Here is a 16,565-nt window from a genome sequence, read left to right as displayed (position 1 = left end):
ACTGCAGTCTCCTTGAGCACAGGCACTGATTCCTTCACATCCCATCCTCCCTGGGAACACCTGTAACATCGTCGTGAACACAGGAGACATAATAAATACTGGACAATAAACGACATGAATCAATTCCTGAATGCATTCTTTGAATTTCTCTTTTTTTGGCAAAAGCTTAATGAGACAGATTCCAAATTCTCTGACGGCTTGATCCGTAATCGCCCCAAACTGGAAACAACTCCACGCCCCTCCTTGACTTCTTCACTACCAATCACCTTTTGTCTGTCTTTTGAGTCTCAAATAAATGGAATCACATTTGAGCGTATCCTCCTCCACGTCTGACTTCTTTACAGAGAAATCGTTCTGAAACTAAAGTACATCCGGCCTGGCCGAAAGCTGTCCCCAGCTTCCCACTGCTCTTAGGGTAAAATCCACAAGCCCCAGCGCAGCCACCTGGGCCCTACAGAAGGTGGCCCCTGCCTCACCCTCAACCTCATCTACTTCTCTCCTGTCCCCACCATCCACCGCACTCTCTGCTCCTTCAACTAGCGAAGTCCTCCGCCACTTCTGAGCTTCGGCTCAGACCTCGCTTGGCTGGCTGCCGTTCACCCTCGGGTCTTAGCTCAAAGCCCCAGAGGCGCCCCCGCCGACCACCGCTGAGGGGGCCTCTCGCCCTCCGGCACCTCACCCTCTGCGCTTCCTTCCTGGCAGCTGTCACAAGCGGTACTGCCTTGCTCGGTTACCTGAGTGTCTCTCTCTCCAACTGGAATGTGGGTTCCATGAAGGCAGGGACTGGATCAATCTTATCTACAATGTACGCCACCCCACGTGCCTAGGACGGTACTGCCCATGGCAGCTGTTCCACAATAGCTACTGGATCAAAGAATAATTCACAACAGGGAGAAACAGTACTGGGAGGCCTAAGGAAATCCAAGCAGAATTAATGTGGGTGAAAATGCAGCCAGGAGTTGTTGGTATCCATGACATTAAAGTAAATGCCAGGCTCCCCACGGACCGGCGGAACACCCAGACACAGATGTCCCAGGCTGCAGCAGCAACCCCGTGAGGACAAAGCCCTCAGCACCGCCCTCACGTGAGCTGAGCAGGCGCGCCCTCACGTGATGGGTTCACTCACTCCCGAGAGCGTCTACTGAGGACGTGCGACCTGCCCTGGGGAGAACAAGGCTGGCAGGGTGAAGGATGGACGAGCTTTGCCCTCGCTCTCAAACACTCACAGGCGGAGCACAGGGGATCACGAGGGCAGCGAAGATACACCACGTGAGGCTATAATGATGGATACACGTCATTATATACTTGTCCAAACCCACAGAATGTACAGCACCACGAGTGAACCCTAATGTAAAGGGGATGTGGGTGATGATGGGGTGTCAACGTAGGCTCACTAACTGGAACAAGTAAACCGCTCTGGGGGGGGATGCTGATAATGGGGGAGGCACGTGTGAGGGTAGAGGGTACAGGGGAAACCCCTTACTTTCCTCTTAATTTTGCTGTGCACCCAAAGCTGCTCAAAAAAAATATGAAGTCTTTAAAAAAAAAAAAAAAGAGTTAGAAGAAGAAACCCTCATGGTCCAGTAGGGAAAGCACCACCTAACTAGCAATTACACTGTGATGAGGTCAGTGGGATAATAAGGTGCCCAGGGAGCAGGGAAGGAGACAGCAGCAAGGTTCACACAGGAAGCAATGGCTCTGGAACTAAGGTTCGGGGAGCAGGACCCCTCCCGCTGGCAGGTCACGGTGGAGGGGACAAAGGCACAGGAGAGGACAGAAGGGCAGGGACACATCACAAGAGGCGGTCTGAGTCTCTACTTCCGGCAAGGACGGGACTAGAAAGGTTTTAAGCAGAGAAGCAACTAATTAGATTCATGTTTCAGAAAGAATTGAAAGATGCTGAAATGACACATGGAGGGGGGACCCCAAACCATCTGATTTCTTCAGCTACTGGGAAGGAACAAATGATGTATGTTAACAACTCACCGTGTGACAGACTTCTGCTTTTATCTCTTTCAGGGCTCGTTCAGAAAACACGCAACCACAGCACCGCAGGAAACAAAACCTGGAGAAATAATCCAACATGGAGAATGACTTAAATAACAATTCAAAAATCATTACGCACATTTAGCAATTAACATTTGTTTCGTTTACACAAAGGCCAAGAACCTCAAAGAAAAAAATGGTTATATTTGATTCCATTAAAAAAAAAAATCAGTGTGTCCTAAATAAATAAAGTACTTAAAACACACACACACACACACACACACACACCCCGCTTTCTGAAAGTCTGCCTTACGCCACTTCATTTTTACGAAAGACCTACATTAGTACCTATTTTCGCTAACGGAAAGAAATCCAAAGTGGATTTCTGCTTTTATGAAAAATGGCAAGAACTAAGAAATGGCACTCAGCATTTGTTTTGCAGTGAGCTGTTATACAGGCAGCTCGCACCCCGAGCTCCTTCTAGAGGAACTACATTCAGCATCTCAGTGTCAAGCTGCCATAGCTTTGAACTGTGTCTGTGACCATCTGTGCTTTATCCCTATTTATTTTGTGCATCTGCTAGCAAGATGTGTCTTAAGGGTAACTGCTTGTTCGATTTACGCCATTTCAGCTTAGGAAAGTTTTCTTAGTCACTTAGGAAAAGCTCTACTTTTCAGAGAGAGGAGAAACTTGTGTGCTGAAATTAAAACCACAAACATAGGCCAAAGTTCCACTCCTACCCCCCTGCAATAATCCTTTGGAAAAAAGACTCTATCAATAAAAATAAATAAAGGCATTTTTTTAAAAACACCATAAAAAGTCAAAAGACAGAATAGGAACTCAGGGAGAAAATATTTTAAACACATATGAGGTTCAGAGTTTATGAATATTCAAAGAGGTCTATAAAAGCAACAGTACACAATATAGAAAAATGGGTAAAGGGCGTTAACATGCAGTTGACAAGAGAAATATAAATGGCCAAAACACATAAGAGATGCTTAACCCCTACTTTTAATTACAGAAATGCATTTCAAACAAGGACATACAGTGTTTTACCTATCAAGCAATAATGAAAGAGTCTGAAGGTATCCAGTTGGAAACTGTCTGAGGAAACAGGCACGTGTTGCTGGGTGGCCACAACATTTCAGGACAATTGGCAGTAGTATCAGGTAAAGCATCACTCTGCAGACTTTCTCCTACAGAAACATGCCCACAAGTGTGCACATGCACAAGTATGTATTTATGAAGTTGTGTAGGACAGCAAGGAAGAAGAGGAAGCCACCTAATGCCTATCAACAGAGGACTGGTTAAATAAATATGAACTCTTACACAGCTATTGAAAAGAATAAGGTGAGACACTTCCCTGGTGGCACAGTGGTTAAGACTCCATACTCCCACGGCAGGGGCCCTGGGTTCGATCCCTGGTCCGGGAATTGGATCCCACATGATGCTGCAAGTAGGAGTTTGTGTGTCACAGCTGGGGAGCCCGCAAGCCGCAACTGAGGACCCTGTCTGCCACAACTAAGGAGCCGGCAAGTTGCAACTAAGGAGCCTGCCTACCACAACTAAGACCCGATGCAACCAAAAAAATTAAAAAAAAAAAAAAAAAGGAAATCTGTATGTATGGCCAAGAAAATGTTTAAATTAGACAGAGAAGTAGAAAAAAATAAGGTTACAAAATATGTGTAATATGATTCCATGCCGGTGGGAAGCATACATGTCTATTTGTGTCTCTCTTGCAGAGGTGCAGGGAAGTGTGTTGTGTGTTGGGGTTGCAGAGGTCTGTAGGGGGCGTTAGACACCGAACAGCTAACAGTGCTGTCACTGGAGGCTAGGATGGGGTAAAGGTGCAAAAAGCACTTTCACAATTTACTTCTTTTTAATTTACTTCTTTATTTATTTTTTTATTTGGCTGTGCTGGGTCTTAGTTGCAGCATGTGGGATCTAGTTCCCCGACCAGGGATCAAACCCGGGCCCCCTGCATCGGGAGCGTGGAGTCTTAGCCACTGAACCACCAGGGAAGCCCCTCACATTTACTTGTTATGTTCCTCTAAAAAATACCACCATAGAAACTTTCTCCAAACTTTTCACCATAGAAACTTTCTCTAATTTCTCCATAGAAACTTTTAATCCTAGGGATTATAGCAGATGCAGATTGCTCTAACGAAAACCAAATTAATAACATTGTACTAATATTCATTAAATGTTGTTTAGGACTTAAAAAAAAACCTGCTTTATGAATGCTTACTAAGTATTAGTGACTTAGGAACTGGTTTTTCTTTAAACAAAGGCTAAATGTTTTTATTATACCAATAACCTATTTCTATTTTTCTGTACACTTAAATCTTTATTATACAAACGTTATTAAATATACAAACTAACCCCCAAATCAATTTTTGAGTGTGGAGGCCCTATTAACAGGAAGAGGGCAAAGCCAAAACAGGCAAAGCTCAATTAACTGAGAAGAGAAAAAGGAGAAGAGATTAACCAGCAAATGAAAGGGAAAAAACTGGGGGAAGCCACAACTGGAGCAACAGGCTACAGGTAACCCCTGCTCAAGACGCCAGAGTTGAGTCTGTTTCTGCTAAGTTCCTCTTTTGGGGGTGAACCATGGTTTTCTTAAAAAGAAGTGGGAAGCCAGATACAAAAGGTCACATATTGTGTGATTCTATTTTATATGAAATATTCAGAATAGGTAAATCCACTGGACAGAAAGCAGATTGTTTGCTGCTAGGGGCTGGGGGGAGGGGGCATGGGGAGGGACTGCTTAATGGGTAGGGTGTTTTTTTTTTTTTTTTTTTTTTTTTTTTTGCGGTACGCGGGCCTCTCACTGTTGTGGCCCCTCCCGTTGCGGAGCACAGGCTCCGGACGCGCAAGCCCAGCGGCCATGGCTCACGGCCCCCGCCGCTCTGTGGCATGTGGGATCTTCCCGGACCGGGGCACGAACCCGTGTCGCCTAGCATCGGCAGGCGGACTCTCAACCACTGTGCCACCAGGGAAGCCCCTGGGTAGGGGGTTTTTACTTTGGGGTGCTGAAAATGTTCCGGAACTAGATGGAGGTGATGGTTGCACAACACTGAGAATGTACTAAATGCCACTGAAACATACACTTTAAAAAGACTGTGAATGTTATGACTTTCACCTCAAAATAATGTGTACGTATACACACACACACACACACACACGTAGGACAAGGTTAGGTACATGAATCTCATTCTCCAGAATATTCCTCTTGTGAAATTTAGTCTGGACTACCAGCTATTAAAGATATTTCTAAATGGTGGGAAAGAAGTTTAAAGCTTTGGCAAAGTGAGACATCCTATAAAAAGGCACCTACTAATCCACTCGACACTCGTATTTTTTTAAGGGGGAAATATACTTACTTACTTACATTTGCAATATAAATCTCAAGCTTAAGATTTCTGGTGCTCTAGCCAGAGGATCTGTTAGCTACAAATTCAAAGCAAGTTATCATCATCAACCGGGCCTTTCACTGACCGATCAACCACACATTCTGTAAGACCGTTTTCCACTGCAGAGTTTTAAGCAATTGTTAAGGAAATGGCATTTGTTTGATGGGAAATATCTGTCCTTTATTTTCTTTCCCATAGGAGAAGACCAAAGAACTCAACTCAAGTCTCTTAAGTGTCACAAGACAAATGTTTCAACTCCCTCTTTACTTTAGGTTCTCCTGACCTCAAGAACAGAAAGCTGCAGACAACAAAGAGGCCACATTACACGTGGCTGGTAGGGAATGAACATGGCCTTGTGCGCCACCCAAACCAAAAGGCACCTTAAAGAAATCTGTGTGATTATTAAGCTTCGGCACAGATCCTAACAGCACTGGGATTACTCACCCAGACCCCACAGCATCTGCCCACGCCCATTACTGACCTGTGTCGGCCATTCATCTCCAAGCCCACAACAGGGCAGATGAAACGTGCCCGCTGGAGGTCATCGTGTTTGTCACCTTTAGTGTTTCCTTTATCTCCTTCCCAGGCAGGGTTATCAGAAAGTCTCAGTTCTGTCACATTCTGTGAAAAAAACATGAATATTTTAAGAGTTCCTTTGACAAATGGATCATCTTTGGCCTTAATTATTATTCTAGTCCCTTCCCATTCAAACCTCTTTTTCTACTTTCCTTTAACATCAATTAACATGGATATAAAATTAAACCATAAGTTGTGATAGAAAACAAAATTTTTTAAATGCACTGTCTAGCAAATAATTAATTTCTATTTTACAAGCATTTTGCTATATAAGGCAAAGTAACTTCAGACATGAAAATTTACCCCACCAAGAGAAGAAAGCTTTGTATTAGTTTCATCCAGAAAGGAACACTTTCTTCCCTGGCTGATGAAGCCTCACTGAGGCTGTTCATATTACTGACCAGCCACGTTTATTTAACAGATAAATAGACGGTAAATCTGTGAGGCCATGGTCTAATGAGTCCAAGGCAGAATATTAGCCGGAGATTACTGTCACACTCCAAGATCCAGCTGTTCCGGTTTTCAAAATTCAGTTTTACAAGGAGTGACCTAACAGCCCCACTTTAGCATTTGAAGCATTTCTTCATATTTAACCGCACCATTTGATTTCAACACTCCAGAGAGCAGCTGAGCACCTTGAAAGGAAAGCCACCACACACGGGGTCGGCTTCCTGCTTGTGTGTTCATCAAGTTCTCTGCTCAGAGTGTCTGTGGACTATTAACTGCAGTAATAATAACCTTTGCATTGTTTTATGTGAATCCTTTTGTCTTTACAGTTGTGATTTCTTAGAAAAAAAAATTTTGCATTAAAGTTAAAAGTTCAACCACATACATTATATATTGTGTTTTAAGTATAGACTTGTATAAGTTAATTTCAGTGATAATCGCATTTTTGAGATAAGATAATTATGCTACTATGGGTTTTTGAGAAATGAATTCTCTTCCCAAGGAAACGATGGCAACAGTCAGCATGGTTACCTCTACAGCACTACCAACAGCTACATCTCAGAATCACTAATTTGTCTGAAATAAACATATTCTGTAATTACCCCGAGAACTCAAACAAAAAGCCTATTATAATAATAAAAAATTTTTAAAAAGAAACAGAAGGAGGAAAAAACTCAAAGCCGTAGCCTGGGCGTCAGGGGCTCTGGACCTAGTTTAAGCGCCCCACTGATGAGCCATGAGGCCTCAACATGTCATACACAGCGAGTGTTTTCACCTGTCAAGCCTGGTGGTTCTCGAATTTTTCACTACTTTGATTTTTCTCCCACTGACCAGATTTGAAAGATTCTGTCCTCTCAACAAACTTCCTTTACTAAAAAGCTTGTTTTTCCACTTTTATGAAAGAACTTTCAGAACCTCTAATCAGCAGGAGATAACCACTATGATTGAATACTTATCCACCTATAAAAATCTCTAATTCTATAAAAGTGTCTTCCAAACCAAAATTCGAGTGGCTGAGTTTTAACTATAAAAATAATGCCCCCCCAAACCTATATAGCACAATATACAAGTTTCGAAGTTTTGAAACTCGTATACTACAGTTTTGAAGTTCTTTCCCACAGATGAACTCACAACAGATTTATAATCCAGGAAGTACGGGTGTGAGGACTTCTGGTTTGAACTTCAAGTGACTTGCCCCAAATCACACCTTTATTAGGTGGCTGGGCAGGACTGGAATTCCAAATTTCCAAGTTCAGTCTAAAATTTACATGAATTCTATAAAATAAACCCTAACCACTGAAAGCGCCGGAGCACTTCAGAATCACCTGTCTTACCTTAATGCTTTTAATGTGAGAGGCTGCCTTCCCAAGAGCCTTTTCAGAAGACTTGTCCAATAAAAACTCAATGATGGCATCTTTGTTGTAAAGTCTGCAACAATAAAGATCAGTCAAAACATTCTGGCAATAATCAACCTTCACCCAAAGGAAGGAGACTAAATTGAGTACAATCCAAAGTCATTTACGTCTGATAATAGAAATGCCCTGCACTCCTAAAAAAAAAGTAAATTTAATCCTGTATCAACCATTTCCAAAGCATACAAAGAAAGAAACTAGTTTACATAAAGGGCTACAAACTGGCAGTCTGAGGACTGAATGTGACCTGAACAAGGCTTTTTTTAAATTGGGAAGTTTAATATAAAAGTACACATTTTCAACTTTCCCTGAAAAAAAGAAAAAAAAACAACCATATGTTCTGGAATCAGTCTACAATCTTGAACTGTAACAACAGGCTGGAACTGAATAGCAACTACCCTTAATTTGCCTTTTTTGTCGGCCATGAAGCACAGCTTGTGGGATCTTAGTTCTCCAACCAGGGACTGAACCTGGGCCCTTGGCAGTGAGAGCGTTGAGTCAGTCCTAACCACTGGAGCACCAGGGAATTCCTGCAGCTACCTTTTAGACAGGAATGTGAACTCTCCAGTTTCCCCCAGTCCTCACCATTCCCTACTGACCCCACATGGGTCCTTCATGCATTTATCTTTATAACTTAACTCCTAATGGCCCCTGAGTTTTCAACCCATGGATTAAATAAACCAAACGGAATAGAAAAGTGCAGAAGTATGTTCTGAGACAGGGAATGATAACCCAGGCTTCACAAATTTGCTGGAGATCATTCACATTTGATGAATCAAGAACAGCATTTATATGTTAAAATTCTTTTTAAGATCATTTAATAAAAACTCGTCTCTATTAAGTAAAGGAACCACACCTGCCAAGTTCACAGGCAACTATTGGTCGTCTTAATATTTCTTGACTTAGAGTACAATAGTTCCACTGGGCCACTAACTCAGCATTCTTGTCAACCTGAGAAAAGAAAAAAAATCTTGTCAATTAATTTTCACCTCTGAAAGACACATGGTCCACAGTTCCACATATAAAGGCTTATTCAGTAATACCACACTGTGACAATTTTTTTGTTTGTTTTTAAAATATTTATTTATTTATTTATTTGGTTGCGCCGGGTTTTAGTTGTGGCTCACCAGCTCCTTAGTCGTGGCTCGAGGGCTCCTTAGTTGCAGCATGCGAACCCTTAGCTGTGGCAAGCATGTGGCATCTAGTTCCTTGACCAGGGATTGAACCCAGGATCCCTGCATTGGGAGCGCGGAGTCTTAACCACTGCACCACCAGGGAAGTCCCACGATTTTTGTGTTTTAAATCAAAGATAGTGACACACGAAGTTGGGATTTAAAAAGTCACAAGTAACCGACACTACGTCAAATAAAGGCCTCTCTATACATGACATGTACAAAGAAACAGTTCACATCAAGTCATTATATTGCTTATGCTAGTTACATATTAATATCTATATCTTAACAGTAAGTTAGGAAGGCCATACAGAAAAAACAAGCAGTACAGGTTAATTCCTAACAATGGGAAAGGCTCCAAAGTTGTAGCAGAATTTAAGGACAAAGAATTGAGAAGATAGGCATTTTTTAAAAAAAACAGTTCAGCACAGACTGTATAATTCTTTATAAAATCAGCAATTTAACAGAAGTGTTTTTTGCCAACTGCTCACTATGTGGCATATCAAGCCATTATCCACAGTATAAAGATCCAGATCTGAGACCTTCCCGAGCCCTCAAATGATATTTTCTCCTATTTAATATTCCATGTCCCACTCTTTCCTCTTCCTAAAATGTCAAACCTGAATAATGTAACAGGATGGCACATTTGAAAGAAAACAGGAAGAAAAAATTTTAAATTCCCTTAAATTTAATTTTTGCAGGAACAACTACTTAAGTGTTTACTGTGTGCCAGGCACTGTGCTAAGCAGTTTCAGTGACTTGTCTTTTAGCCCTCATAAAACCTTCTGAGTTAGGATTTTTACCTTTGTAGTTGAGGAAACTGACATACCAAGAAGTTAAGTTACATGTCAAGGTCACAAACACACAAGCAGACCAAGGAGCTAGGATAAAAAGCCAGGCAGGGGACTTCACTGGTGGCACAATCGTTAAGAATCCGCCTGCCAATGCAGGAGACACAGGTTCGATCCCTGGTCCAGGAAGATCCCACGTGCCACGGGGCAACTAGGCCCGTGCACCACAACTACTGAGCCTGCGCTCTAGAGCACGCGAGCCACAACTACTGAAGCCCACGCTTAGAGCCCGTGCTCCGCAACTAGAGAAGCCACCGGAATGAGAAGCCCGTGCACCGCAACAAAGAGTAGCCCCTGCTCACCGCTCACTGCAACTAGAGAAAGCCTGCGCGCAGCAACAAAGACCCAACTCAGCTAACAAAAAATCAATTTAAAAAAATAAAAAGCCATGTTCAGCAAGTTTAGGATCTACTTTCCAGATTACTCCTTGCCCAGGAATTTAAAAATTGGTCCCCCCAAAACTTCTGAAAACATTTATTCTAGGGTCACTCTTTTCAGGGCAAGGTATCAAATTTGAATAATGTTTTGGGCCAGACCCAACATACCACATGAGTGATCAACAAATGTTATTATTTACCTATTTGAAAATGTAAGCTCTACAAGGGCTGGACTCTGTTTCCTGCTGCATCCTCAGGGCCTAGAATGGTGTATACGGTAAGCACTTAATAAGTATTTGTTGAGTGAATAAGGATAATAAAACTCCATCCTGCCTGGGCACTCTAGTTGTTTCAGATCACCCTTTTTCTTTTCTATCCCCTTCTGACACCTATTCTTTGCCAAGCCTTTCATTAAGCTACTTCTTCAGCTCTGGGCACAAGTTAACAAAACTGAGCTGAATACTCTTTGGGTAAAAGCTCTCGCACACAAGTGGTAACTACCCAGCATTAATGTCTGCACATGTTGGTATGATTAGAGGGTACGCTCCATCCTCCTGGGTGTTCATTCACTCTCAAATTCCACATATTTGTTGGGTGTCTACTGTGTGGCAGACACATCACAGGAGTCACAGAAATAAAACATACAAGGACCCTGTCCATATAGGAAAGAGACAAGAACAAATATAGTGATAATCATTATAAAGAAAAGTAGGGACTTCCCTGGTGGTCCAGTGGGTAAGACTCTACGCTCCCCACACAGGGGGCTCGGGTTCGATCCCTGGTCAGGGAACTAGATCCCGCATGCATGCCGCAACTAAGAGTCCACATGCTGCAACTAAGACCCGGCGCAGCCAAAATAAATAAATAAATAATTTTTATTTAAAGAAAGAAAAATAAAGCAGCAGAACAGGATAGAGTGATCAGAAGTGAGATGTATTTTGGCTACAGTGGACTGAGATAACATTTGAGTAAAGAACTGATTGATGTTAAAAAAAAAAACAAAACCCAAATGATATGACTATCTCAGTGAAGAACATATCAGGTTGAGGAAATTATACTCCAGGTTGAGGAACAAGGCCTGTGTAGCTGGAACAGAATGAAAGGGCTGGAGAAGGGCAGAAGATGAGGTAATTACATCAGACCCTGTCTGACCACACAGGGTCTTGTGGGATTCTTTTTCTGAATACAATGGGAAACCACTGGAGTGGTTTAAATACAGTTGATATGTGGAGTTTATCTTTAAAAAAGACTTCTCTGGCTGCTGAATGGAGACTCATATGGACCATCCACAATGTGCCAGCCACTTGTATTAGGTACTTTACACACCTTCTATTATTAAAAAGTAATTACTAGTGCTAATTTTGAAATCCTGAATAACTGGATGTGAATCCTGGCTTCATTACCTACCAGTTGCATGATCTTGGTCATGCTACTGACTCAATTTCCCTGTTAGTAGCATGGAAATTATAATACATAATTTGCTCAATTACTGGTGAGCATTAGGGATTATTCACTCATTCATTTATCCACTACATCTACTGCACCAGGAGCTGTGCTAGTTGTAGAGGGGGTAAAAGGTGCAGGCTCTGCCACCAGGAGCTTACCATCCTCTGAGATCAACATTAACCAACCTGAAAGCAGTCTACATGGTTGTTAGATAGTTTTAAAGAGGAGGACCTGGGGACTTCCCCTGCGGTCTAGTGCTTAGGGCTCCGCGCTTCCACTGCAGGAGGCACGGATTCGATCCCTGGTCGGGGAACTAAAATCCCACATACCTCGCAGCGCAGCAGAGAAAAAAAAAAAAAAAGAGGAGGACCTGATCTCATAGGTAACGGTTTGAGAAGACTTCACTGAGAAAACGAAGTTAGTGTGTACAAAACTCAACAAAGAGCAGCCATTTGTATCACTGTTACTAGCAGCAGACAGACTTCAAATCCTGGTTCTGCCACTTACTAGCTTTACAACTTTCTCCTCCTGAGCCTCAATTTGCATGTCTTCTGACAGTATGTACCCGTAGAGCTGTTTTGAGAATTACATGAGATACCCCATATTATGCGCACTGCCGGGTGAATAGCAACAACACGCACTCAATAGAGGCCCGTTATTAATACTGTGGTTAATCTTGAGTTCTCTGAAAGGGATAAATGAGCACAGTTGCGTGTGGAAACCCGCTGGCTCCCCCTCCCACCTCTTTTCGCCCCCTGGGGGCGTCCGCGTGCCCCACTACCCCCGGGCCCCACTGGACCCATGTCACTGACCTTCTCAACCTTCTTCGGCCCCTTCACCAGTTCATGCCTCTTGGGGATTGTTCCCCCGTCGCAACCCATCGCAAGCCGGGAGTCAGAGTCCAAAGTAAACCCCTACAGCCGCAACTTCCGGGCTGCCTAGCGACTGTAGCAGTCACTTCCGGCGCGCCGCAGTGACGCAAAACGCCCGTCGCAACGCGGCGGGGGTGGGGTGGGGCTTTTGCCCCGCCCCGGTTGCCATGGAGAACATCGCTGGGCGCTGGGCGTGGCCCCACGGCGGAAGCTGCTGCAAAGTGCTGAATGGGCCTCGAGTGCGAAGCAGGGTGCGGAGCGTTCTTCCACTCCCTCGCGGCAGCCCGTCGGGCCCCAGCCTGTCTGACTCTGGGCAGACATCCGTAGGCTGGGGAGCTCGTGGAGGGAAGGGCTGCATTTTATTCGTGCAATTAGTGATGAATATGGATGGAACTGTTATTTCAGTTAACGTTCATGTGTTCAAAAAGAGAACGTATCTTTTTAGTGAGCATCAGTTGTGACCTAAGCACTCGTAACAAATCCTTTGAAGTGATATTATATGAGATTATGGGGGAGTAAGATCCTCTAAGGCCTGAAACTTTCTGATACTGCCACGTATATTTTATACATATGAAATAGTGCACACAGTTTGTACATGTATACATTTCATTCACAGCAGACTGAAGCCCAGGCAAAAATATTTTACTTATTAAAACGCAGGTATATAAAAAAATTAAAAATAAATTAAAGGATAAAGGAGGTATAATTAACAGACTCAGGTATAGTTATAAAACGTACACTGATGTTTCCAAGAGACAGGCTGTATCATATCTATAATGAGAACACAAATCCCATGCAAAACCCCTGTTAAAATCCATGATTGTCTGCTTTCATGCTCTTGACCATCTCTCCATTTGTTCCTTTAATTATTACAAATATTAGGGGAAAGCTTATCCACTGCGAGTAAAGCCGACCATTTATGAATGGATGTTACCACGTTGACCAAAGTGAAACATAAAAAACAGAAAATATTCCCCACTTGGGAACAGAAAATAAAGTGTATGTGGATATGAAAACCTCAGGGGCTATAAGATTGGGTTATCTGTTACTGCAGTTAATGGGAATTAAAAGAAAATAAACCCTTTAATCAGCTGGCCTCTCATTGGCTTATGATTTATTTTTATGCCCATGACAAGAATTGTAAACTCCCTAGGGACTTTGATTTATTCCCTGTTGCATCCTCAGTGCCTAGAAGAATCTTTGGCACACTCACTATTCAGTAGTCAGTAAACCAAAAGAAAGTACAGACTCATTCAGAGAGAGGTGACAAGCAGCCCCTAAAACTGATGAGTACACCTAGAATCTCATTTCTAGGGGAGGAAACAGAAGGCTGGAAAGATCGAAGCACTCGTCAACGGTCAGACAGCTAGTCAGTGAGAGCTGGGAATGGGTTCTAAGATTAGTTTTCTCTTACAGCAATGGACAGAAAATCAGACAGAGAATAGCAAAAACCCAAGGATCTTTAGACAGACTCTCAAACCAGTGCTATTTTCTGACAAGTATATCTACCCCTCACTGAATTCATTTGGGGCAGAAAAAACAAAAACAGCTGCTCTTGGGCTTCCCTGGTGGCACAGTGGTTGAGAGTCCGCCTGTCGATGCGGGGGACACGGGTTCGTGCCCCGGTCCGGGAAGATCCCACATGCTGTGGAGCGGCTGGGCCCGTGAGCCATGGCCGCTGAGCCTGCGCATCCAGAGCCTGTGCTCCGCATCGGGAGAGGTCACAACAGTGAGAGGCCCGCGTACCGCAAAAAAAAAAAAAAGAAAAAAAAATAGCTGCTCTTTATCAAACCATGATTCTACCTACACTGGGAGATTTGGAAACATTCTTTCCTTCTGTCCTCACAATCTTAGTAGGGGGTGTAATGCCTTCTGTTTCCCGAAGGACAAACCTGAGTCTCAGATGTCCAAGGTGTCTTGGGTCAGGGTCACACATCAAGGAAGTAGGAGTAGGAGATGAGGAAGGGGCTTCCTCAAATGAGGCCCATCTAACCACAGATGCCAGGATCCTTGACTTCTCCCCGCAAAGCTGCTGATGACACCCAGTGGTGATGACTCTCAGGGCATTAAAGGTCAGGCAGCTGGATGTTTTTTCTCTTCCTCCTTTGTTTCTTTTTTTAGAGTATTGGTCTCTAAGTTACTTCTTGTTGCAGACCATACACAGCTAAGTTGATTATTATCATCAGTAGCAACTAATTTGTGTTGAGAGCTGTCAGGCATTGTATTCCGTGCTTTATTTGATTTGAGCCATTTCATTTCCAGCGCACTGGGCAGCAGCTTCTTCCCACTGCCTTTGCTGAATGAACCAGTAAAGGATATTCCCTTAAGAGGATCCTTGGTGACAACTTTGATCCTTGGATCAAACTGTGAACTTGAAGGGCAGGAGAAGAATGAAATCATGAAAGAGAAAAACATTACCCTCTAGCAAAATCAGTATTCCTTAACCTTTCTGGGGTCATTGGACCTGTTGGAGAATTTGATGAAAACTTTGGACTTATTCCGCAGAAGAATATCCATAAGCATGTAGGAAATTTTGCTACAGTTTATACGTGTATGTATTTCATTCATGACTTCCCGAGGCCCAGGCTAAGAACCAATACTTTAAGTGCTTCTACTGGGTGTTACTATAGTTCCCAAATATTTCAGACTTCTAAACTGTTGAGGGTTTGATTTCCGGTTAGCTCTGCCCATGTGCTCTCCAGAGGTGCAGTTTTAAATTCTGTTTGGAGGGACTTCCCTGGTGGCGCAGTGGTTAAGAATCCGCCTGCCAAGGCAGGGGACACGGGTTCGAGCCCTGGTCTGGGAAGATCCCACATGCCACAGAGCAACTAAGCCCGTGCGCCACAACTACTAAGCCTGCGCTCTAGAGCCCAAGAGCCACAACTACTGAGCCCACGTGACACAACTACTGAAACCCGCGTGCCTAGAGCCCATGCTCCACAACGAGAGAAGCCACCGCAATGAGAAGCCCGTGCACTGCAACGAAGAGTAGCCCCTGCTCGTCACAACTAGAGAAAGCTCATGCGCAGCAGCAAAGACCCAACGCAGCCATAAATAAATAAATAACATAAATAATAAGAATTCTTTCCGGAAAAAGTTGATATGCAGAGTAACTCACTTTAAGAGTTAGCATGAAAAAAAAAAAACAACTCTGTGCTAGGATTCTTCAAGAATTTCGCAGCCTCATTTAAGGTTACACTTGGGAGGATAACCCAAAGATGGTTAAAATAAAATAAAGTAGAAAATGGAATTGATTGCTGAGATAACTCAGGACAAAAATTACTTTTTGTTTGCAGTTTTAGTGAAATATTAAAAATATTCTAGGAGGGTCTTCCCTGGCAGTCCAGTGGTTAAGACTCCGAGCTTCCACTGCAGGGGGTGCAGGTTTGATCCCTGGTCGGGGAACTGAGATCCCACAGGCCGCACGGTGTGGTCGAAAACAAAATATTCCAGGACTGTATGGGCCTTACATGAAGTGGCCCCTGGCTACTCCTTTCAGCTCATGTCACTCTCTTCTCTATGTCTCACTCAGTTCCAGCCTCACGGGCATGCTCCTCTCCGTTGAACTCTCCAGGTGTACGTCTACTCTGGGCACTCACCTTACTATTCCCTTTCCAGAACACTCTTCCCCATGTTTGCCAGACCAGCTCCCTTCAGCGACGCATCACTCAGCTCCTGGTCCCCTATTCGGAGTCATCTTCCCAGACCTCTCCAACTAAAAAAGCACATCTCCTCCATCATGCTACCCCCTACCTTGATTTAATTTCTTCCTTGCACTTCCCACCACTGATACCGTGTTATAAATTTAAATTTTGATATCTTGTTCACCATGGATTTTTTGCATTGATTTAGATTTTTAAAATATGGCATCAAAGTATAATTTATCTTGATTACTAAGTTTTGGGGGAGCCCCCCCTTACATTTTCCATCCAAAAAGAGTGCCTCACTCGCCTCACCCGGTTCTGGCCCTGGTTTTCCATCTCCCTCAGCTGGGATGAAAGCTGCATGACGCA

General features: G+C 43.4%; 1 protein-coding gene across 2 annotated transcripts in view; it reads right to left on the bottom strand.

Moving 5' to 3' along the window:
* The window catches only part of RTF2 (replication termination factor 2), a 40,533-nt gene extending 27,887 nt beyond the window's left edge, over positions 1–12,646 (bottom strand). For both annotated transcript variants that reach the window (XM_067708571.1, XM_067708572.1), the window contains exons 1-5: positions 12,493–12,646; positions 8,691–8,785; positions 7,757–7,850; positions 5,881–6,020; positions 1,987–2,065 (exon numbers count right to left, since the gene is read on the bottom strand). In XM_067708571.1, coding sequence (XP_067564672.1) covers positions 1,987–2,065; positions 5,881–6,020; positions 7,757–7,850; positions 8,691–8,785; positions 12,493–12,561 — 477 coding nt within the window. In that variant the 5' untranslated portion in view covers positions 12,562–12,646. The remainder of the gene's footprint in view (positions 1–1,986; positions 2,066–5,880; positions 6,021–7,756; positions 7,851–8,690; positions 8,786–12,492) is intronic.
* Between the last annotated feature and the right edge of the window lie 3,919 nt (positions 12,647–16,565).

The sequence above is a fragment of the Pseudorca crassidens genome, chromosome 15, assembly GCF_039906515.1.
Source record: "Pseudorca crassidens isolate mPseCra1 chromosome 15, mPseCra1.hap1, whole genome shotgun sequence".
NCBI classification, from domain to species: domain Eukaryota; kingdom Metazoa; phylum Chordata; class Mammalia; order Artiodactyla; family Delphinidae; genus Pseudorca; species Pseudorca crassidens.
This window is presented reverse-complemented; position numbering and strand designations above follow the sequence as displayed.